Here is a 23,591-nt window from a genome sequence, read left to right as displayed (position 1 = left end):
ACCACCAATAAAAAAGCACAATGCTTAGTAGGCCTCTTTGGGTTTGGAAGGCGACATATTCACTACACTTGGGTATACATTTATCAGGTGACTTGGAAATCTGCTACCTTTTAGTGAGGCCCAGGGTAATAAAGGGCCATGCAGTAGGTACATCATGTGATTCAAGCAGCCCTGCCACTTGGGCCATATGAGCCAGCAGATCCCATGGTACTAGAGGTATCTGTTATAGAGAAAAATGCCTGATAGTGCTTCTGGCAAGCTCCAATAGTGAGTCATAGCACAGACTCCAGGCTTCTGGAGCAAGGCCAAGCCATCTGCAGCAGAGAACTATTCACCATTTGACAAACAGCTCCTGCCATGCTATTGGGCCTTGGTAGAAACTGAGCATCAAAGAGGGACATCAAGTGACCGAGAGACAGCAAGTGATCATAAATTGGGTTCTGCCAGACTCACTGTGTCAGAAGGTCAGGCAGTGCAGCAGCAATCCACTGTAAGCCATTCCATACATCTGGGATTAGGTTCAAGCAGACAGCACAAGTGAGCTTCACAAACAAGTGGCTGAAAGCCCCATGTCTGAGACATACCACTGTTGCACCAAAGCCTCTCTCAAAACGCATAGCTGTGGCCTCAGGCAGGTTCCCTGTGAACAGTTGATAAAGAAGGAAAAACAAAAGCTTGGTTCATGGATGGGGCACCTTGGTATGGATGCAAGCTGAAAATATCTGCTACTGCACCTTAGCCCCACCCAGGGTGGCTCTGAAAGAGAGTAGCGAAGGGAAATCCTCCTTGTTGGCAGAACTTCAGGCAATGCACTTAGTCATCCACTTTGTCTGGAGACAGAAGTGGCCATGGTAAGGGTATACTCTATAGTAACAAATGTTAGGCTAGCTTGTTGGTCAGGGGTCTGCAAGAAGAAAGATTTGGCAAGGCTGGAGAAGAGGCAGATGGATCTATGATGGATCTATGGGCACACAGTGTGAGGATCTTTTATAGCACACAATGCCCATTAGAGAGTTTCCACTGCAGAAGAGGCACTAGCCAACCAAGTAGCCAGGATGACTAGGCTAGCAGATGTCTGTCAGCCTATGTCAATGGCCACCCAAGTTCTTGCACAATGGGCTTGTGGATAGAGGAGACAGGGGCTATGCATGGGTCCAACAGCTTGGGCTGTCTCTCCAAAGCTGATATAACTAGTGCTGCTGCTTAAATGTCTGATCTGTCAGCAGCAGGGACCAACACCGAACTTTGAAGGAGGCCAGACAGCTACTGGGTGGCAAGGTGTTTATGCTGGGCCCTTATGAGCTAGAAAGAGTAACTCATCCTGACTGGGTTTGACATGTATTCCAAGTATGGGTTTGCTTTTCCTGCCCACAGTGCTTCAGCCAGTACCACTATTCAAGGACTCATAGACTGTCTGATATTCTGACATGGGATCTCCCACAACACTGCCTCAGACCAAAGATCTTACTTCACAGCAAGAGGGTGTGGTGACGGGCACCTGACCAGAGGCTCCACTGGTCATATCACAAACCACACTGTTTGGAAGCTGTCAGATTGACAGGGTAGACCAATGGCCTGTTGAAAGCATAACTGTAGCTCCAGCTTGGAAATGACACCTTGTAAGGCTGGAGCATTATCCTTCAGGATGCAATATACTCCTTAAATCAATGGCCATAACATGGTTCTGTCTCCCTGTTCTAGTAGGTAAAATGCATGGGTCTAGAGCTCAAGGGATAAAAGAAGGAATGGCTCGCTCACCATCACTTCCAGTGATCCATCTGGATACTTTGTGTTTCCTGTCCCTGCAACTTTAGGCTCTGCCAGCCTAGAGATCCTAATACTCAGACAGGGGATACTTCCATCAGAGGACTCTGTAAGAGTCTCACTCAACTTAGAGCTATGGCTGCTGTCTGGTCACTTTGGGCTCCTATTGCCAGAAGACTGACAAGCAAATCATCAGAATGAGGTAAGGCTGCTGCTACATAACGGAAGCAAGGAGGAATATGCTTGGTACTCAGGAGGTCCACTGGGGGCATTTCTTGGTATTTCCATGCTGATTGTAACTATAAGCGGGTGAGTACAGCAACTACAGCCTGATAAGAGCAATGATAACCAGGGTCTCAAACCCCTCAGGGATGAGTGCCTGGGTCAGTCCAGTAGTTAAGCCACTGACACCAGCAGAAGTGATAGCTGAAGTGGAGGGGAATCTAGAAAGGGTGGTGGAGGAGGAAGATAATGAGTGTCAGTTATGGCCTTCAGACCTGCTGTAGGAGTAGGGACTTGTAATTTGGCCCATTACCCTACTCTTATAAAATTTCCCAGAAATTGTGACTATTAAGAATTCTGGAGAAATTATGCTTGTTGGAGTAACTTAATGTGAAAAGCAAGCTATCTAAGCATTACAAAGCATAGACTATAGTGAATTCTGTTTGTGCCCTGCCCAAATCCACTTTATAAGCTGATGCATCTACACTCCAGCTGCTGTGAGTGTTGGATAACAATTCCAGATGCCACCTTCTCTAGAGAATTGTCCTTGGCCAAAATAAGAGCCACCTCACCTATGAGGCTATGAGGCTGTGCTGCCCTCCTATGCCTGCAGACCTCATCCAATGGCATGGGGGTACAAAAAGCTGGCTTTCTTGGTTAACACTTGCTGGTGAATTTTGTGGGATCAGCTGCGGTTCATTCTTGTTTCCTTGTCTTCCTGGCCAATCCTACTTCCTTCACTCCCCTTCTCCAGAGAGCACTCCCCTAATAAATCACTTGAACAAGAATCCTTGTCTCAGGCTCCATTTCAGGAGAACCTGACCCAAGACAGTGTCTGGCCTAACTGGATAAGTGAGATTGATGAGAACAATGTGGATACTTTGGATTTCCCTGGTCAGCCTCCACTCTCCCCTTCTTCTAGTGTGCCATGTTGTGGAAAGGCTGGCAAACTGAAAATGACATGACCCAAGACTTTCTGGGAACCACAGTTCTGGATGCAAATTAGATTCTGCCAGTTAAATATATTTACCAAGATGTGGAAAGTGGAACCAAAGCAGAGGCCATATTTCTACCCACTTTGGGATGTTTTTCTGATGGTAAGCAAGATTACAGAGGGGTGAGGATTTTCTGCAGTGGTGACTGAGCTTCCAGTTACCAGCTTTGATGGTCTAAGAGGCATTGATGGCTGTGGCGGCAGAGGTTTGCTGATGCTGGCTTCCAAACCTCTGTACTGCAGCAGCTGATGCAGTCTTCTTGAATGCAGGACTTCCAGTGGCAACCTCAGAGCTCTCTTCTCAGGTGGGTCCTGTAAGAATGTGGGAGTCAGTCTGAAGTTCAGCCTACAGCACTCTCCTTTATCCATGGCAAGATTTCGTAGGTGCCCAATTCTCTGTAATAAATACCTTTCTGCTTTAAAAATGTACAGCCGTCTTCGTATCCTGCCTTGAACCCTGGCTGATTCAAAGGAAGATTCTTTAGCTGCAAGAACCCCACTAAAGGAACCCAATTAAGGAGAAAGAATGATATAAAGACACAGAAGAATCTCACAGGCCCATTTGTTAGCAAAATAACTGAGCCTCTTGGGAACTAGAAAACTCTTTGTTTTCTAATTACTTATCCACTTGCCTATGGCCTCCATCTGAGAGGTCTTAGCCTTTTCGTCTATCTCACCTTTCAGTTCTTTTACTCACAGTTAACCAACAAAGTCTCCGTGACCAAATTCCAAATTCCCAGAAAATCTGGGACACGAACCTTGTTTCAATAGCTGTGGCCAGAGAGTTGGGGCCACATGGTCTAGTGCTCCTCCTTCCAAGCAGAGGGCAGGTTCCCTGACAGGAAATGATGGACATCTTTAGAACAGGGGTCTAGAAGATGGGGTCCTCCATTGCCCTGGGCTCATGCTTCTTTCTGGAGGAATTTCTGACAGAGTAAACTCGAAGCTGTCGTTGTAGTGGGTGTATTAGTTTTCTCGAACAGCCGTAATAAGTACCACAGACCGAGTGGCTTAAACACAGGAATTTATTTCTCACAGTTCTGGAAGCTGGAAGTCCCAGATCAAGCTATTGGCAGGTCTGGTTTCTTCTGAAGCCTCTCTCATAGGTTTGCAGATGGCTGCCTTCTCGCTGTGCCCGTAAACGGCCTTTCCTCTGTGCACCTGCATCCCTGGTGTCTCTGTGTGTCCAAATTTCCTCTTTTTGTAAGGACACCCGTCAGATTGGATTAGGACCCACCCTAATGGCCTCATTTTAACGTAACACTTTAGAGGCCCTATCTCCAAATTAAGACACATTCTGAGACACTGGAGGCTAGGGTTTCAAAAATATGAATTTGGGAGAGGGGACACAATTCAGCCCATAACAGGGGATATCCTTTAAGTTGGTTTTTATGCGCAGAAAAAGACTATACAGAAGTTTCTCTTTAAAAATGAAGTACTGACACATGCTACAGCATGGATGACCCTTGAAAACAGTATGCAAAGCAAGAGAAGCCAGGCACAAAAGGACAAATATTGTATGATTCCATTTACACGAAACATCCAGAATAAGCAAATTCATAGAGCCAGAAAGTGTATTAGTGAATACCAGGAGCTGGGGTTGGGATGGGAAGGAATGAGGTCACTGCTGATGGCTGTGAGGTTCCTTTCTGGGGTGATAGAAATGTTTCAAAATGAGACTGTGGTGATGGCTGCACAACTCTGCAAATATACTAAAAACCACTGAATGGGTAGACCAAAAAACACTTTAAATGGGTGAATTTTATGGTATGTGACTTACAGCTCAATAAAGCTGTTTTAACTTGTCCATCTACCCCTACTACACTGGTAGCTCATCGATGCTAAAGACTACATCTGTTTATTACCGAGGAGCTCAGCATAACGGTGGGGATAGAGGAGCTCCTCAAAGTTGCAAAGGCAGGAATCAATGAATGAATGAATGCACCAACGAATGAAAAATAACAGCAGCGAGCACTGTGCAATGATTAGGTCTCCGGATGGTAGTGGTGTCAGGAAAGGAGCCTACGCCCGGCTGGGCAGAGTCCTAGTCAAGGGCTTAACTCACGATGAGGTGAGTTTGGTACGCGTCACATCTCAGAAATAAAACAGGAGGCGTGAATGTGTGTGTGTTTGTGTGTGTGTGTGGTGGTGGTGGTGGTGGTGGGGGGGGGGGGCTCCAAATGCATTCCTAGCGGGAAAGTGAAGGAACACAAATACAAGCACTTTAGACTCGATTAGGGTTTGTAATTTCCAGGTCCCAAAGAGCGAGAAGGGAAGGAGCCTGGCTGGTTGGCCACGTGATACGGGGCAGTAAAGAGACAGGGACAGACTGTTGGGTGGCACTCTGAGGCCAGGTTCGGCCAACAAGCGACACCAGAGCGCAGAGCAGGTGCTGGTCCTTCCCAAGAGCGGAAAGCAGGCTGTGTCCCTGGGACTTGGCACTCGAGAAGGAGGCTTGTGACGATCAGCCCTGGGCGCGAGCGCTGAGGAGGCGGAACGCAGAACGCTGGCATCCTGGATCCAGCCGGACGCTGTTTCCAGTCGCACCGGCGAGCGCCCGGCAGGCAGTGGAGCGTCTCCACTCGCCCGAGGGGGCGGCCTGGCCGTGGGGAAAACGGGGCCGGGGCCTGCCGTTCCTCCTCCATAGCCTCTCTTCCAGCTGGACAATCCCGGGCTGCAGCACCAGCTTCCGGCTTCTTCACCAGACGATTAGAAGGCGCAGCGGTGCCCGGAGGAGTCCAGGCAAGCCCCTCCCGCCTGCCGGTCGCAGCCGCTAGGACTCGAGAGGACAGCCGCGCCGCAGACTCTTCCCGCGGAGGGAGGACGGCCCCGTTCCCGGCGAGGTGAGCTCCGGGGAGAGCTCCGGGCCTCGCCACCACTTCCGGGAGACGCCGGGAAAGCGGGCCATCCTGGAGGAGGGTGGGGGGCGGGGCCCCGCATCTCTTCTCCGATTGGTTACCTGCGCTCCTAACGCGCTCCGCTAACTGCTGATTGGTTGCGCTGTACCGTCTGTCACCTGCTTCCCTGTGGGAATCTAGGTCGTTAAGGGAAGCGTTACTCCAGGCTCGGTTGGGAAGAGGTTGGTTGGGCCCCAGAGCCCAGTTTGTTTATTGTAGTGTGGGCCCTACCCCGGCGCGAGCTTCTGTCGCAACGGCCAGGAAAGGGACCAGTAGCGGGTGGGAGGGCGGGGGTGGCAAGAAAGTAAAGGTCTAGAAGTAACCCCGAGACACCTGGCCCTGACACATGCGAATGGGAACGGGACAGGAAGGCAGGCCTGGAGAGAGGAGTTGTGATCTGAGGAGCAGTGACAGTGTCGGGGGAGAGGCCTAGTTTCTGTTGTGGGAGCAAAGGGCCTTGCGGGAGATTTTCATGACCTAATTGTTTGGGGATCTAATTTTCTAGCTGAGTGTCTAAGAAAATCCACTGGAGATTTTGCTGTGACTTTGCAGCAGAGCTGGGAGACTGGTAGCGTTCCTAGCCTTCAGAGAGGCAACCTAATGAATAATTCAACTCTTTTATTGCTTCAGATGGGCGGCTCTCAAAAAAAACACAAGCAATTGAAGGATGGATACCATTGCGTATATTAAAAGCATGTTGAAAGGAAAATAAGGTATTCACTTTGATTTAATTGTGGTTAGCTGTATAAGAAAATTACGTTTGAGGAGAAGCTCTTAAAGTTTTGGAGAAGCTCTTAAAGTTTTGGATAATACTAGGGTAGCCTGATTTTATGATAGGTTTCAAATTTTTAAATTATTTAATACAAAAGTCATACTACTGCTGTATCTACGTAATATGCCTTTTGCTAATGATGGTCTACTGATTATTCTGAAAATGAAAAGAAATCTTGAGTTTTTAATAATGTTAATTCACATTTGATTGGATAGTGTAACTAGATCTTTCCTTTAAAAAGGACATAATAATCACTGTAAAAAAAATCCTTGCATTTGTAATTTAATGTTAGAATACACGTGAAATTGGATAGTTGCTTCCTCATATAATAGTTTAGACTTGCAGGCGAATTTAACTTTATATTTAAAGTAGTTTGCTTATTAAACACTGAGTCAGAGTTGCAGCAGTTGCTTCACTGGCAACTTAGTCATTTGATCCTCCAGCCTCTGTTAAGTCATGTGCTATATTACACTTACCCTTTAGTGACATACCAGAAATTGTCAAAGAATAGTTTATTTCATCCACAGAACACCCAAATTAATTCCTAAAGTTAGGCATGGGTCCTACCCTGGAAAATTCTGGCCTAGATTGGGGATGAGATCTGGGCATCTGTAGTTTTAAAAATTTCCTCAAGTGATTTCGATGTGTATTCCCAGTCGAGAACTGTTTAACAACTTACTAAATAGATGTGTTTAGGAAATTCTAAAATATTTATAAAATAATTTTCTCCCTTGGTTTCTTTATAGTTTAAAAGTAAGCTTTTCAAGAATGACATTTAAGTATAATCCAAAACTAATTTTATTTTGGGAAGAATATCCTTGCTGGAAATAAATGTAAAAGATACCCTCCCAATAGCCTTTTACTTATTAATTAAAGAACATGCACAATTTAAGCTTAAAATTTGTATGCTAACATGAGGTACCCAGGCTTTGAAATATCAATGAGGGCTCTTAGACCAACGTTACCAGAGTCCAAGAGGTAAAAAATGAGATAAGCACTTTGGTATTCAGGTATGAGAAATGTGTGGTGAAACCAAATCCAGTCTGACTTCCACAATGGCTTTAGGCAAAGAAGTAGGTCCAGTTATGTTCTATCTCCTAGAAGCTGTTTTTCATCTTATATGTGAGTTCTTCACTACAAGATTTGGCATAGGAAGTATTTGAGTAGGGGACAAAATTTAAAAATGAAAATAAAAAAAACTCTAAGTTAAAAACATGAAGCCATGTGTAGTCCATGACTAACACCTTGACTTTTGTATATGCTGTTTGAACAGAACAGGAATCTCACTATGAATCAGTCTAGATCTACATCAGATGATGGTGGTGAAGAAACCTCATCTCAAGGCCATGATCATCGTGAAAATGAGAGAAGATGGCAGCAAGAGCGTCTGCACAGAGAAGAAGCCTATTATCAGTTTATTAATGAACTCAGTGATGAAGATTATCGGCTAATGAGAGACCATAATCTTTTAGGCACCCCAGGTAAGAGATGGGTAAAAGAGGAGACATCTTTTTCGTCATTATAAGGAGGAATTTCAAAATAAGGAGAGTTTTTTCCCCTTCTCCCTTCTCCCAAAACATAATGCACTGTTTTTGTGAATGTAAGAACTTTTTAACATAATAAAATAGAAAATCACTCGCTTATATTTTATAAATAGGTCAGAATATACAACATAGAGCACTGTTATAGAAATGCCAATATACATAAAAGTCAATATACATAAAAGTGTCAAATATATACATATATGGTCCTATTTCTTTTAAATGTTTGTACAAATAAAATATTATTATTTAGGGGCCGGCATGGTGGCGAAGCAGTTAAGTTTGCACATTCTGCTTCTCGGTGGCCCGGGGTTCACCATTCGGATCCCAGGTGTGGACATGGCACCACTTGGCAAAAAGCCATGCTGTGGTAGGCGCCCCACATATAAAGAAGAGGAAGATGGGCATGGATGTTAGCTCAGGGCCAGTCTTCCTCAGCAAAAAGAGGAGGATTGGTGGCAGTTGTTGGTTCAGGGCTAATCTTGCTCAAAAAAAGAAAAAAAAACATTATTATTTAAAACCCAATTCTAACTCATTTGAGGTGTTACAATTTATTTCTTTAGCTGAATTAACACTCAAAAAGTCCAATGTGCTCTATAAAGTTTTTGCAAATTCATTTCACAAATGAACTAATTGAACTTGTATATGTGCATATTATATATTTGTATATTGCATATTTGCATACTGTATATTGATGACCCATGTAATGATCTATTGAGATAAAATTCAAATCTTTATTTATCTGAAGTTTTCTCTAGAAATATTCCCTTCTTAATTTCTTTTTAACTCTGACAAAAATCCACAAAATTATACCTTATAGGTTCCTAAGTATATCAACTGAGAGTACTTTATTAGTTTATTCAAATTACATCTTATTTTAATTTTAACAAAACTTTAATAAATGAAGCAATCAAAATGATATGTATTTGCATTAATTAAATATATTTAACTGTCTTCAATTTACAGAACATCAAAACAATAGAATATCTTCTACAGATTGCTAAAGATTAGTCTTACCCTTCATGAGTTCTCATACAACTTAGTAATTTAAAATTTTTAATTTGAGTGAGCAATTTTTCATTGTTTTAGGAGAAATAACATCAGAAGAACTACAACAGCGGTTAGATGGAATCAAGGAACAACTAGCCTCCCAGCCTGACTTGAGTCATGGGACAAATACCAGAGGTACTGTGGACTCCTTTCCACAAGGAACAGGTTTGATTGGAGCAATTGCGGAAATGAACTTAATGGATCTTGTACAATATGTTTGTTTTTAATGTTTTCCAGTTTTAATGTGATGCTCATTCAGATGGTATTTGCATATTATATGCAAAACAGTATAGTTAGGTAATATAGGACAGGGGTTGAATACAAAGATGTCTTACACACAGATTGCCTTCAGGGAGTTCATATATATGAAATGGTATACAATTAAGTTAATTACGAGCTTAATTCTTCTTAATCTTAGAATGTACACACTACTTTTTTAGATTTTTTAGATTGTTTTTTTTTCCTTTTTCTCCCCAAAGCCCCCCAGTACATAGTTGTATATTCTTTGTTGTGGGTCCTTCTAGTTGTGGCATGTGGGACGCTGCCTCAGCATGCTTTGATGAGCAGTGCCATGTCCGCGCCCAGGATTCAAACCAACGAAACAGTGGGCTGCCTGCAGCAGAGCACATGAACTTAACCACTCAGCCACGGGGCCAGCCCCTACACACTACTTTTTAAAAAGTAATGTAAGGGCCGGCCCAGTGGTGCAGCAGTTAAGTTTGCACGTTCTGCTTTGGCAGCCCGGGGTTCTCTGGTTCAGATCCCGGGTGCAGACCTATGCACCACTTGTCAAGCCATGCTGTGGCAGGCATCCCACATATAAAGTACAGGAAGATGGGCACAGATGTTAACTGATCTGTGATGTTAACTCAGGGCCAGTCTTCTTCAGCAAAAAGAGGAGGATTGGCGGCAGATGTTAGCTCAGGGATAATCTTCCTCAAAAAAAAAGAAAGGAAATAAATAAATAAATAAAAAGTAATGTAACTAAACTTAAGTTTTAAAAATTTATACAGGGGCTGGCCCCGTGGCTGAGTGGTTAAGTTTGTGTGCTTTGCTTCAGCGGCCCAGGGTTTTGCAGGTTTGAATCCCGGGTGCAGACATGGCACCCCCCATCAAGCCATGCTGGGGCGGCATCCCACATGCCGCAACTAGAGGGACCCACAACTAAAAATAGACAACTATGTACTAGGGGCCTTTGGAGAGAAAAAGGAAAACTAAAATCTTTAATAAAAATTTCTACAGAGCAATACAGAGAGACTGAGTCAGGAAACCTGTTTTTGTTGCCTTGCTTTGTTGTTTTTGTGTTTGTTTTGTCATGTTATTGAACAAACACTAAGTCGTAATATAAGAAGTTCTTATAAAAAACAAAGTGCTCGTAAAAAGGAAATTCAAACTAAACAGAAATATATACAGTTAAAAGTAAAGCCAACTTTAATGTTCTTCTCACCACTTCCATTTCTTTCCCCAGAGGTACTCATTATTAGTAGTTTCATATATTATATCAAGATTGTCGTATTAATTAGGGCGAAGACTATTAAAAACCCCCAAATGCAATGGCTCAATAAGATAGAAGTTTATTTCTCTTTCATGTTAACTCTCCAGGGAAGATAGGCAACTTGGCTCCATACATCCTCCTGGGACCCACCCAGTCAGCAGAGTTGTTCTACAACTGTGCTGTCCAGTGAGTAGCTACTAGCCACATGTGACTATTTAAATTTAAATTAAATAAAATGTAAAATTCAGTTCCTTAGTCATTTAGCTACATTCAAGTGCTTAAGAGTCACATGTGGCTAGTGGCTTCTGTATTGTATAGCACAGATATAGAACATCTCCACTGTTGCAGAAAGTTTTACCGGACACTGCTGTACCAGGGGATTGTTTGCATGATCAAGCTAAGTCACAACCACATCTAGGTTGTGGCAGGTCCAGGTTCCAGAAGGAGGTCCAGGCTCTAGCCTAAAAGTGAGATATATCACTTCCGCTCCTATTCCATTGATGAGAACTTAGTCACATGGCCACACCTACCTGCCTGGCAGTCAACATGACTGTTACAATGCATTTACAGTGGAAGAAGCATAGGATAGATTTTGTTAGATAACTAGTGAACTCTTTCACACACATTGTCGCTACATTCTAGCAATTAAAGAAGGAAGTAGCATTTAGGATGATCAATGTTTACTTGCCTTTTACTCATATCTCTTTTTAAATTGAAATGCAAATTGGATATTAACCATTTTTCTTGTTTATATTTAGATATGTAAGTTGTACTATATTGGTACAGCTAGTAATACTGGTCCTTTGAATATGTTTTAATGGAAAATACTCATCACATGTAAACTAGTTTATATCTTTAGAATAAGGCTGAGGTTGCTGCTTATTTTGTTGACACCAGCAGCTGATTAACAGCTTTAACGTCAACATTTTAAAAAGTTTTTTATGAGAGATTGCAGTAATGAGATGAAATCAAAGTAATCTCATTTAATAGCCGTTTTTGAGTAGAACAGACTTTAAGGCTAAAGTCTGTATAGGTAATCTGCATTAGAATGCTTTTCATTGAATTTTGCGCTTTATATAATGCACTGGTTAAAAATGGAAAACTGTGCCTCCCACAGTAGCAGTATCATAGTCAAAGAAGTTTATTGGGGGCACATGTATTTTTAAATTGATTCATTCAACAAAATTAATTGAGAGTCTGATTTGTACCAGCTACTGTTGTAGAGGTTGGGGATTTAACAGTGAATAAAATAATATAAAATTCTTTGTCTTCATGGAGCTTATGTTCTAAATGAACAGAATATGTATTATATATAGTGGCTAACATTTATTGAATGCTTCCTAAATGCCAGGTATTGTATTAATCATTTTATATACAGTATCTTATTTTATCCTCATGATAACCCTATGACATTTATACTATTATTATCTCCAACTTACAGATAAGGATATAGCCATAAAGAACTTAAGTAACATCTCTAAAGTTTCCCAGCTTTGCATAAAGTCATAATGTGGTTCTAACATTGTATTCAGAAACCCTGACTTCTTGAGATGTACATTTTTGGCAGTTCCTGAGAAACAGGATAAAATTCCTAAAAGGTTACAGAAATACCTCGTTGCAAAAATGTTGCTTGAGTTACCTTTACCAGAAGGATTCCACAAATTCAAGATGAATTATATAAGTTTTGCTACTGTATTTTATTGATATTGGCATATGAATAAAACAATTTACAAGTATAATTTTGGTATTGGATATATTTCTCATTTGTCTTAATATTTTGCCAAAAACAGGCGTAGAGAAAGCAAGAGTGAGTATTTCTTCACAGCTTTGTATAAATAGTATTTAAAGTTTTATAATACATAAGTATGTATTACAATATGCTTATAGTATATACCTTTCTTTTAGAAAGTTCAGTTTTTGCCATTTCGTTCATTAAAATGCACAGATTTAAATATAAGTTAATTTAATAAAAACTTTGTTTATCTTACGAACTTTCAATAAAACTCTAAGGATAGTTTTAGGAATTGATCTTAAGTTGATTTGGTTTGCTTTCCAGACTCAGAAGTCCCCAGAGAAAGTTCACATGAAGATTCTCTGCTAGAATGGTTGAACACCTTTCGTCGCACAGGAAATACAACTCGAAGTGGACAAAATGGGAACCAAACTTGGAGGGCCGTGAGTCGAACAAACCCAAACAGTGGAGAGTTTCGGTTTAGTCTGGAAATCCACATAAATCATGAGAATAGAGGATTTGAAATTCATGGTGAAGATTATACGAGCATTCCACTTTCAGATATTAGCAGGGAACATTCTACAAATGGGCAGCAAAGGTCTACCAGTCCTGTGGCTAGGCGAACAAGAAGCCAAACCTCAGTGAATTTCAATGGTAGTAGTTCCAACGTTCCAAGGACTAGGGTTGGTTCAAGGGGGCAGAATTCAGTAGAAGGGTCTTTCTCAACACTGGGAAGATTAAGAAGTGGAATCCGGGGAGCAGTTGGCATTCCTAGAACTAGTGCTCTACGCACAAACCAGTCAAGTGGTAGTGAACTCAGGCAAAGGGAGGGGCAGCGATTTGGAGCAGCACATGTTTGGGAGAATGGGGCTAGAACTAATGTTACAGTGAGGAATACAAACCAAAGATTAGAGCCAATAAGATTACGATCTACTTTCAATAGTCGAAGCCGTTCACCAATTCAGAGACAGAGTGGCACTGTTTATCATAATTCACAAAGGGAAAGTAGGCCTTTACAGCAAACCATTAGAAGGTCTGTTAGGAGGAGAGGTATAACTCGTGTCTATTTAGAACACGATAGAGAACGCAGGGGTACTGCATATACTCCATTCTCTAACTCAAGACTTGTGTCCAGAATAACAGTAGAAGAAGGAGAAGAAGCCAGCAGAGCCTCAACTGCTGTACGACGACAGCCAACAATCACACTAGACCTTCAAGTGAGAAGGATTCGTCCTGGAGAAAACAGAGATCGGGATAGTATTGCAAATCGAACTCGATCTAGAGTAGGGCTAGCAGAAAATACAGTCACAATCGAAAGCAACAGTGGGGGATTTCGCCGAACTATTTCTCGTTTAGAGCGGTCAGGTATTCGAACCTATGTTAGTACCATAACAGTTCCTCTTCGTAGGATTTCTGAGAATGAGCTTGTTGAACCATCATCAGTGGCTCTTCGGTCAATTTTAAGGCAGATCATGACTGGATTTGGAGAATTGAGTTCTCTCATGGAGGTCGAATCCGAGTCAGAGAATCAGAGAAATGGCCAGCATTTACCTGAGATGCACTCAGAACTGAGTAACATAGGTGCAGTTAATGACATCAGCCAGCATGATGAAGGTTCCTCTCAAGACAGGCAGGCCCAAGAAGACAGCACTGAAATGCATGGTGAACATGAGACCACCCAGCCTCATACCCAAAATAATGATAATAGAGGTGGCAGGCAGTTGCGAAATTCAAATAACTTAGTTGAAACTGGAACATTACCTATTCTTCGCCTTGCTCACTTCTTTTTACTAAATGAAGGTGATGATGATGATCGAATACGTGGTTTAACCAAAGAGCAGATTGACAATCTTTCCACCCGTAACTATGAGCATAACAGTATTGATAGTGAACTAGGTAAAATCTGTAGCGTTTGTATCAGTGACTATGTAACTGGAAACAAGCTCAGGCAATTACCTTGCATGCATGAATTTCACATCCATTGTATTGACCGGTGGCTCTCAGAGAACTGCACTTGTCCCATCTGTCGGCAGCCTGTTTTAGGGGCCAGTATGGCAAACACTGGCTGAAGTGGTGGATCTATTCAAATATTGCATTGTAGTAGAGCTGAGTATTTAAACATTCTTTTGTTGAGTTATCTGTGATGAACTAACCAGGATGAAAAGTAACAGATTATTATAGTTTGAACTATTTTTTGTGTGCTTTTTTAACTTGTTAAAAAGAGAAAATTTATATAAAATTTAAAATGCAAATGTTAAATTATCCAAAAGTACAGAATAGTTAATATTGCTAGAACCAAATAACCTTTAAGATGTTTTTATTTTGGTAATTTTGTCATGCTAAGCACTTTTGTATTTGCACAATTCAGTAGGTTAATAATCAATCTTCTTTTTCTTAATAGTACAACAGACTTGACTTGGACTTTCAAGTTGCATAGGCTTAGTACTATGTCCAGACATTGGTGTCTAAATAAGCCTTTCACTAACTTTTTATTCTAAGGACAGTATCTTTTCACGAAAGAGTGTTTGGCTGAATGTTTGCTAAATGTATTTAAGTTACTTGAAATGTTAAATTTAATATGCAGCATACCATATATGTATATATAGATATATAATTTTAAGGTTAAAATATTCAGTCTAAAAACTACCAGTTTGGTTCTTATTTAAGCTTTTGGGCTATTACTGCATATGGCACAATGTTTAATATTTACTGGATCATCTCTGGGAGGAAGTGGATTAAGATATTTAAAAATAGAGATAATTTACTGAAGCGTTTCTGACAATCTGACTTATTAGACAGCAAGCAATATATAATACTGAACACGTATTTCTTTATTCAGAAATGGAACATGAACATTTTAGAACATATAGTTTATTTAACTTGAGTTCAGCCTTTTTGTGACTTTTTGAAAGTACTAACAATTCTTTGGATTATATTAAGTAAGGTATACAATATGCATGGTCTCTCAAATTTAGTTCTAAAATCTAAAAAAGTCTATAAAGAATCAAATGCATAGATAATACGTTAAGTTTACTTGGAGGCAAAAACTCCAAATAAAACAAATCAAAAAACCCTTAAGAGAATGTAGAATTTATATAAACACAAAGTATGCATTGAAGATCTATTTCTAACAATAAATATTAAAACAAAGCTGTATGTGAACTATTCTTTTATATTGGTCCACTGTGGTTTATTCACTCAAAAAAATATATTTTGTACCTACTAGGTATCAGGCAGTGGTGCTGGTGTCAAGGATTCAGCAGAGGACAAACAGACAAAGTCCCTATCTTCATGGGAGAGACATACTCACTCTTAGAAATTGAAATCAATTGATAAAATAAATTACTGTTCTGACTTTCATGTTTGCATATGAATATATGGCAGTTTTTCTATGGTGATACTGTTTTGAGGAAAATCACAAGAACAATACATCAGGGTCAGATTCTGTGAGATTTAGATGTATCTCAAGATTTAGTTTTTTTCTGATTAGTGATCATACTCAATTCATTAGGTCAGATGCATGCGCAGGAATTGTTAGGGAGTGCATTTAACGCCTGGAGTGAAAGGTTTTAGTAAAGGTCGTGACTTTGTTTGGAGGAAATGGTTTATGTAGGTCAGTTATGGGACATAGGACTGGGAAGTTTGATTTGAAGGCTTTAAATACCAGACTAAGGAATTTTTACTTGATCTTACAGACTTTAGATGCCTCTTAATGAATTTTAGTGGTGAATGGTAGGATCATTTTTCATGTTTCAGGAAGATTGGTGTGGTACAGTGTTCAGAACACAGTGGAATAGAGAGAGGAAGAAAAAACCCAATAAACTACTGTGATCATTTTTATTATCAGTCATCATCATCAGTTATTATCTAACCTAGGGTGATGGCAGTGAAACTGGAAAGAAAGGGAAGGGTATAAAAATGTAGGGGGAAAAAAGACATTATTTGGTTTCTAGTTCAGTATGAAGAGGTGGGAGAGTCACCCATTCACTGATGGAGAATCGCCTGAGTGGCAGAGGGAGCACTGTTAGACGTTACAGGCTATGCCAGTTTAGACATTTATCTTAAACATAGCCATATTCATATGTCTCATTTATTTCAGTGTTACCCTTTGTCCCCAATATGACAAGAGACTAAATCCAGCATGTATTGCTCATGTGGAATATTCCTCAGGAAGTTCTACCTCCCCTGGTCTCATCAGTTAGGAAAATAAACAGGAGAACAAAGAAAGGGAAATGAAAAAAAGGATAAAGAAAAAAATAAAAGCACTGTGATTCTTTGTTTGACTTAGTCCTGTGCAAGACATGGTGGGACCAGCATGTGAGGAGATCCCAAACAGTCATTGGAAATAGAACTAGACTGTATGCTATCTGGAAAATTCCCTGAAAGCAGCAGGAAAGCTTAATGAATTTTGTAAGTTGGTATCCTAGTTGGGAGCAAAGAAGTGTTTTCTTTAATATTTTCATTCATTTCCCAGTAAAAAAGGCTGATGACAAATACACAGGCTCATTATATATTTGTAGCTTCTGTTTAGCAATGATTGTACCCTTTGTGGTTCCGATATAGAAAGGAACAAATAGTTTAAAATTCTTCATTTGAATATTATGTTTGATGTCATGTCCTTCGAGCTTGTTCTTTATAGTGTGGCTGTCAGCTTCCCACCTGCTTTCCCACGTATTACATCCTTTTACCTTGTTTCCTTGTATCCAGATTTTTATAGTTTCAACTAGCATTGGTATGACCCATACTTGATTATCTTTTATTCACTCTTATTTTCCTTTCAATATTTAACATGAATTTATAATTTAAACATCCCAAGATCTCCTTGAAGTATTATTGCTACTTAACATAGTAAGTGGCAGAGTTTAGAGAGTCGATCACAGGACCATTTGCCTCCAAAGCTTGTGTTCTTTCTACAAAACTGCATTCTGGAGAAGCAGAAATGCCTTGGGAAGTTTTCAGTCTAACTTACTCCTTCCTAAAGTTATTTTTCTAACCTTGTAACTTTGTTATATCATGTCTTTGTAATTACCTTAATTTCCACATTCAAATACATCCTTTCTGTTTCACAAATGAAGAGAAAAAGCTCTGCTCCTGAAAGATATCAAACAATCTATACTGTAAGGATGAATCCAGAAAAGAGATGGAGGAGGATCAGAGGTAATAAATTGTTAAGGATCAGAGTTAATAAACTGAGTCTGAGGCAGTTTCATGAATATTACCCTCAGGCAGGAATTTACAATGAACTTCTAATCTTCCTGCATCTCTTCATTTGAATAATTTCTGGCCACAGGAAGAAGAAATTGTGTAGAAATAGTACTCCATGAAAAGGGGGTAATTACTCCTTTTGCAGTGGGGCCAGGCTCATTTGCGGTCTCTCCCTCAAAAGTGTGCCTGACAGTGGAAATCACAGAGCTGGGATATCTGTTAAGATGGATACAGGAGATAATTTCCCAGGAAGCCAGAGCCATCTAACTTGGAGAAGGCCAAAGGTCCCATGTTCCAAAGGATGTGATTAGGAGTGTCCGTGGTGATCATTTCCTCAATCTCTAGAGACAGGTTGTGAGTTCTTTTCAGTGACTGTGATTGTATTAGGCCCAGAATATATCTGCTCTTAGGATAACTGAGGATCCATACTTACTTTCAGCAAGTTTTTTTTGTTTTACTTTGATCACTAAATCTCTGAAGACTCTGACCCCTGTACTTTACTTTTATTTCCTCTTTTTTTTTTTTTTTAATAATCAGATTTCTTCCGGAAAATAGAAAACACTTTCAGATGTACTTTTACTCTATTGTATTAATGTCTCATTTCAAGATGGAGTTACCTCTTGGCTGCCCAGTATATATGCAGCCCTCCTTCTCACACATTTAATTGCAACACAAAAATGCTCCTACTTAACCATAATCTAATATCTTCTGTGCAATTCCAAACATGTTCACATTCTCCCCAATGAGAATCCAAATTCACATATAGCTTCTGTATTGTGAAGTGACACAATTTAGCCACTCTTTTGAGTTCAAGTTCCCTGGATGGTGTCCATTCCTCCATTAGCTTGGATTTGATCAGGTTTTATTGCAATCCCTCACCATCCAGCTTATGGGATAAATGATAAATGTAGTTTCTATCTACCTAATAGAATGAAGTGGAATAAAGATCAAACTAAAAAGTGTCTTTGATTCCATTGATTACTGGTACAGAATACACCATATCTTGCTGAGCAAGCTTAGTAAGATGAATGATAGAAACAGTCTCATGAGCATCTCTTTGTTGACTCACTTATCTGGGTGTACAGTAAGTTTTTTGGTCAGCCAGTTTGGCTGGCCCAGATCCTGAGTTAGGGCGCACTCAGAAAAGCCCTGAGGGAAGATTTCGTATTGGTGGAGCTGGGGCAGGATGGAAGGTTTGAGGGAATGCTAGTGAACAGCTTTGATCTTAGCACTTCGATGTGACTGCTTGGTTCAGGGACTGCCAGAATGTTGACCAATCATGTGTCTCTGCGTAACAGGCTAGGGGCTTCTTTGAAAATACAGCTTCCTTAAAACTTTAATTAGCTCCTTAACAATTTCATTTGGGGTCTTGTATCCAATGCTAGAAATCTTGTATTGTTCTTGATTTGCTAGAGGGACTAGCCATGTCCCTTACAACACCTTTAGCATTTTGTTAGGAGGATCCTTCTATTGCTCTAATTTTTAGCTAAATAGATTTTGCTTCTGCCATAGTTAGGGGCCTTTCTTTAATCTTCCCTTGAGTGTCACCCTTGTCCCTTTGCTGCATTTCAGACCAGTGTACTTTACAATACAAAGGAGATATCTTCATTTTTGTCTGCAGGATGAGGCAGAGTGACCATTCCACTCCAGCCAGTTGGGGTCAGGTCACATGGCTTGTCCACTGCAACCATGTAGATTGGGAGGGGTTCAATTATATCTTTATTCCCAGCACTGAATTACCTGGTGTTCCTGATAACTCCCTGTGTTGGAGGTCCCCAAGACCACCCCCAGGTTAGTGGTTGGCTAGGACTCACAGGACTCAGCATATAAGCTGTGCTCGTAGCAAAGATTTATTATAGGGAAAGGAGACAAAGCACAATCCACACAGGGAAAAGGCACGTGGGACGAAGTCTGGAGGAAGCCAGGCAAGCTTCCAAGAGTCCTGTCCCAGTGGAGTCACACAAGGCACACTTAATTGCTCCAGCATTGAATGTGACAACATGGGAGAAGTGTTGTCTACCAGAGAAGCTCATTACAGACTCAGTGCCCAAGGTTTTAACTGGGGGCTGCTCACGTAGGCATCCCCTGCCTAGCTCATACCAAAATTCCAGACTCCCAGAAGGAAAGGAGATGTTCAGTATAAACCATATTATTTGCACAAACAATTGAGGCACACTGAGACATTCTTTTAAGTTAGAGAATGATAGGAACACTCCCCAAATCAAGTTCCCAGAAACCAGCCAAGGGTTAACCTTGAATTAAGGCCTTTCAGAGGATAGCCTGAGGACTTCTATGCGAATTCTTTCTCTCACACCCACATCTCCATTTCCAGCTCAGAACATTCTCCTAAATTCTAGGGCCAGATTTGTGATTGCCTTAATTAATGTCTATTAGGCTGTCCCTTTGGAACCTCAGGGTCAACATATCCAGAACCGAAGTAATCATCTTCCCAAAAACCATTCTTCATCCTCTTTTTCGGAGCTCAGTCAATGCCCCTACCATTCATCAGTCAAGGCAGAAAAGTATGATCTCTTTCCCCTTTGTGGAGGTCAGGTGGGACTGGCTAGGATGGTTCCAAAGGGTTAGAATGGGAGCAGGAGTACCTCATACTCACAGCTGAGGGTGCAAAGAGCAAAGGTCAAGTACAAAACTGTGACCAACAAACTGATAAGCCTCAGAGGGAGAGAATTTGGTTTAAATAGGGTGTCAGCACAGGAGGGTTTGGAGATGAGATCAAAAGGTCAGAAGAAATTACTCCAATCTGGTGAACAGGAGTGTGATCAGGAAAAATACCACCCACAGTGGCCGTTTCCCATGGGTTGGTTGATTGGTTTGATTTGGTGTGTGTTTGACGGGTAGTCAAGCACTAATTAAAGGGCCAAGAAGGGAATCAATAAGAACCTGGACTTCTGCCTCTTTCCTCATATCCAATCAACCAACCTGCATCCTTTGGAATCCTCATCATTTTCATTCTCATCATTTTTCACATAGATTCTTGCCATCGTCTCTTACGTGGTCTCATATCCTCCTTCCAATCACTCAAGTGCAATCTTTCTACAAGGCACATTTGGACAGGTCACTCCTCAGCTGTCCTCATTACTTCCTCTCTGTTGTTAGAATAATACATAAGAGTCTTTGTATTTTGGCCTCTGCCTACTTTTTCCAACCTCATTTTCTACCATTTCAGGTCCCTCACCTTGCCCTTCACACTTCTAAGGTTTTGCCCATGTTGTTCTGTCATCCTAGGATGGCCTTTCCCCTCTTGCCATTCTGGTTAATTCCTGCTCATCCTTTAACTCTCACCTCAAGTGTCACATCTGCAAATCCTCATCTTGCCTTCCTCTCCAGAGCTGACTTCTCCATTAAGCACAGCAGGCACAATGCCTAGGACCCATGATACTTTTAGGGGCCCATGAAAATGTTCTAATTTCTTTTAAATCAGCAAAAAAGGGAAAAGAACCCAACTTGAATTATATTTATCTTTATACCAACACAGTAGTAGAATATAATTTTAATATTTTTTATGGAGGAAGAGCGCCACCAAGGCAAAAATGCTGAGATCCCATGAAAGTTACAGTGTGGCCCTTCTCACCTCCCCATTTATGCCCTTCAGTTACCCTGTCTGCTCCAAATAACTGAGCTCCTTGAACTTATCCTCAGCACCTAGCACGATGCCTGGTACATAGCAGGTCACTCAGCATATATTTAACAAGCAAATGTATTAACATTTCAGTACATAGGTAGACCCTGGCTTACAAATAGCTTATACATTAAAAGCTTGTTTGTAAAATTCTTTTTTTTGAAACTCAGAACACACATACCATAGTAATAATATCACGTTTGTGGTTTGAGGCAAGAGGGGAAAGTTTCCCAGGCCAGCCCACAAAAATTTACATTACCCAGAATTTTTCTGAAATACGATTTAAGTGCAGTCAAAAGCAGAAAAACCCAATTCTCCTGCAAGTTAACAAAACGGAACAAGAACAAAATTGAAGAAATGTTTTTAAAAATTTATCTCGAATGCTAGCACTTGAGACTAGACAGCTCGCCTTTCTCAAATTTCAATTTGCCCTCACTTCATAGGCCTGTTGCACACTGTCTATTGACCACAGTGGCTAAACCAGGTCAGAATCTTTGCCTCGGGCTACCCTGCTTGGCAAATGGTGGCTTTGCTTGTGTATGCTCTGCTTTTCCTGTCTCTCACTGCTTCCATCTACTCTCTCTGCTGACTCCCACCCCCAACCACCACGGAGCAGGAAAACGGCCCCCCAGTCAAAGAGCCGGCAGACAGACTGGCCATTCTGACTGTGGGGAGAACCACACAGCCAAGGGGGAGAGGAGCTCGGTGCTTGCCAGAGCCGTAGCAGGGCACGTTAACCCTTTCACAGCTTAAACCTGAATGTGTCTCACCATTAACTGTACTCAGATTTTTTTTCTTGCAAAGAAAAAGGATTTAGGTTTAATCTTAAAGAGTGTTTATTCTGTGTGATTGTTTGATAGTAGAGTTGCTTGTATCTTGGGAGCTGACGATAGCAAACACCTTCTTATTTAATATAGCATTTACCATGAAGCTCTTTAAAGTTTGTTCAGGTGAGAACAGGGGTCTAAGTATCTTAACTGAGTATACAGAGAGGTGCAATTCCCACATCCACCTGAGGAGAGTGTGCCATATCCCCATGAAAAGGCATTTTCTGAAATGGTCCCGTCCTCATGAGAAACGAAGAATAAGCTTCACCCCTTAACAAGGGGTGAGGATTACAACTTCAATGATTTTATAATGTTGACCCCCAACACCCAGAATGTTTTTTGTGATCTGGAGAGCTTAAACAATGTACCCAAGGTCACATGGCTGGTTAGAAGCAAAGCAAAATAGCCTTGTAATTTTTTAAATGTCTTACTTTATTAATTACAAAGATTTTTTCAAAGCTCTGGCCCCATGTGTTCATTGTCAAAAGATATCTAACCGTTGGTCTTACAAGGCTCCCGACTCAAGCTCGCACAGGGAAAGAGCTCCTCTATTCAGGACAAACGTATGAGCCCCGGGCTGTTTGACTGTTCAGGACTTTGGGGAAGTTAGAGCTGATTCATCACGCACTCCAAAGATTCAGTGCAGTTCCAAAGCTGGTTTGTGAGGGCTCAGGCCTCAGATCTGTAGCCCTCTGTTACTAATAAGAATTGCTCTATATTTACTTTTGCAATAATTTTAACAGCATCTGTTAGAGCAGTGCAGGTTTCAGATCAGAGATGGTGACAGGTGCAATGAAGATGTCATTTTAGGCATTTCTCATTATCATTCAGAGTAATACCTTAAAATCATATTTCTTACTCCCATATTACAGTGAATACATTAAAAAAAGTAAAACAAACTAGGACCATTCAGCCTGTTATATTTAAGCCCCAAACACAGACTCGCGGAATTTCAGGCCTGGAAGAAGATGGACAGTCTCTCAAGTGCATCCTCTGTGGGTCCTAAGAGACTGCACTTAAAATTTCTCACTCAGTTAATTGCCACGCCTACTTTTAAAAACAGCTACTTTATAAAAGGGGGTATTTCCTTTTCATTACACGCTCAATATTATATCAGTTTGGGTCTCTGAGAAGCAAACACCAAGACAGCCTTATACATACAAGACATTTATTGGGGAAGTGCCTGTTAAGGCTGGAGAGGGAGGGAGCAGAGGTGGGCGAGGAGAACCTGCAGGCTACCTAGATGTAGGTCTGATCTTTAAGAAAGGAGGCAGGTGGCAAAGGAAGGAGGCTTGAGCCGGAGAAGCTTCAGACTGCAGTGTAGTTCTGAGACTCTCAGGTGGGGAGTCGTCAAGGCTGACAGAGGAGTGCCCCACTGGTCAGGGATGGCCCAGGTCTTGTACCGCCTCAGCCTCAGTCATTGGCTCAGGGGCAGTCTGCAGGAAGCATGGC

At 41.2% G+C, this 23,591-nt stretch overlaps 1 protein-coding gene across 13 annotated transcripts in view; it reads left to right on the top strand.

Moving 5' to 3' along the window:
* Positions 1 to 5,239: 5,239 nt before the first annotated feature.
* RNF6 (ring finger protein 6) overlaps positions 5,240 to 23,591 on the top strand; it is a 43,467-nt gene continuing 25,115 nt past the window's right edge. For 3 of the 13 annotated variants that reach the window (XR_011427914.1, XR_011427915.1, XM_070240131.1), the window contains exons 1-5: positions 5,902 to 6,059; positions 6,508 to 6,590; positions 7,923 to 8,130; positions 9,280 to 9,375; positions 12,792 to 12,910. Coding sequence is in view for 10 of the 13 variants with exons in the window: in XM_070240131.1 (XP_070096232.1) it covers positions 7,938 to 8,130; positions 9,280 to 9,375; positions 12,792 to 12,910 (408 nt within the window). In the remaining 3 variants the exon portion in view is untranslated. Of the gene's footprint in view, positions 5,824 to 5,901; positions 6,060 to 6,507; positions 6,591 to 7,922; positions 8,131 to 9,279; positions 9,406 to 12,791; positions 15,618 to 15,693; positions 15,828 to 23,591 lie in introns of those variants that run through there. The other 10 variants (XR_011427913.1, XM_023621418.2, XM_023621417.2 and 7 more) reach the window with 9 other exon arrangements.

The sequence above is a fragment of the Equus caballus genome, chromosome 17 (assembly GCF_041296265.1).
Source record: "Equus caballus isolate H_3958 breed thoroughbred chromosome 17, TB-T2T, whole genome shotgun sequence".
Taxonomy (NCBI): Eukaryota; Metazoa; Chordata; class Mammalia; order Perissodactyla; family Equidae; genus Equus; species Equus caballus.
Note: the sequence above shows the minus strand (reverse complement) of the source record. Positions and strands in the feature narration are given on the sequence as shown.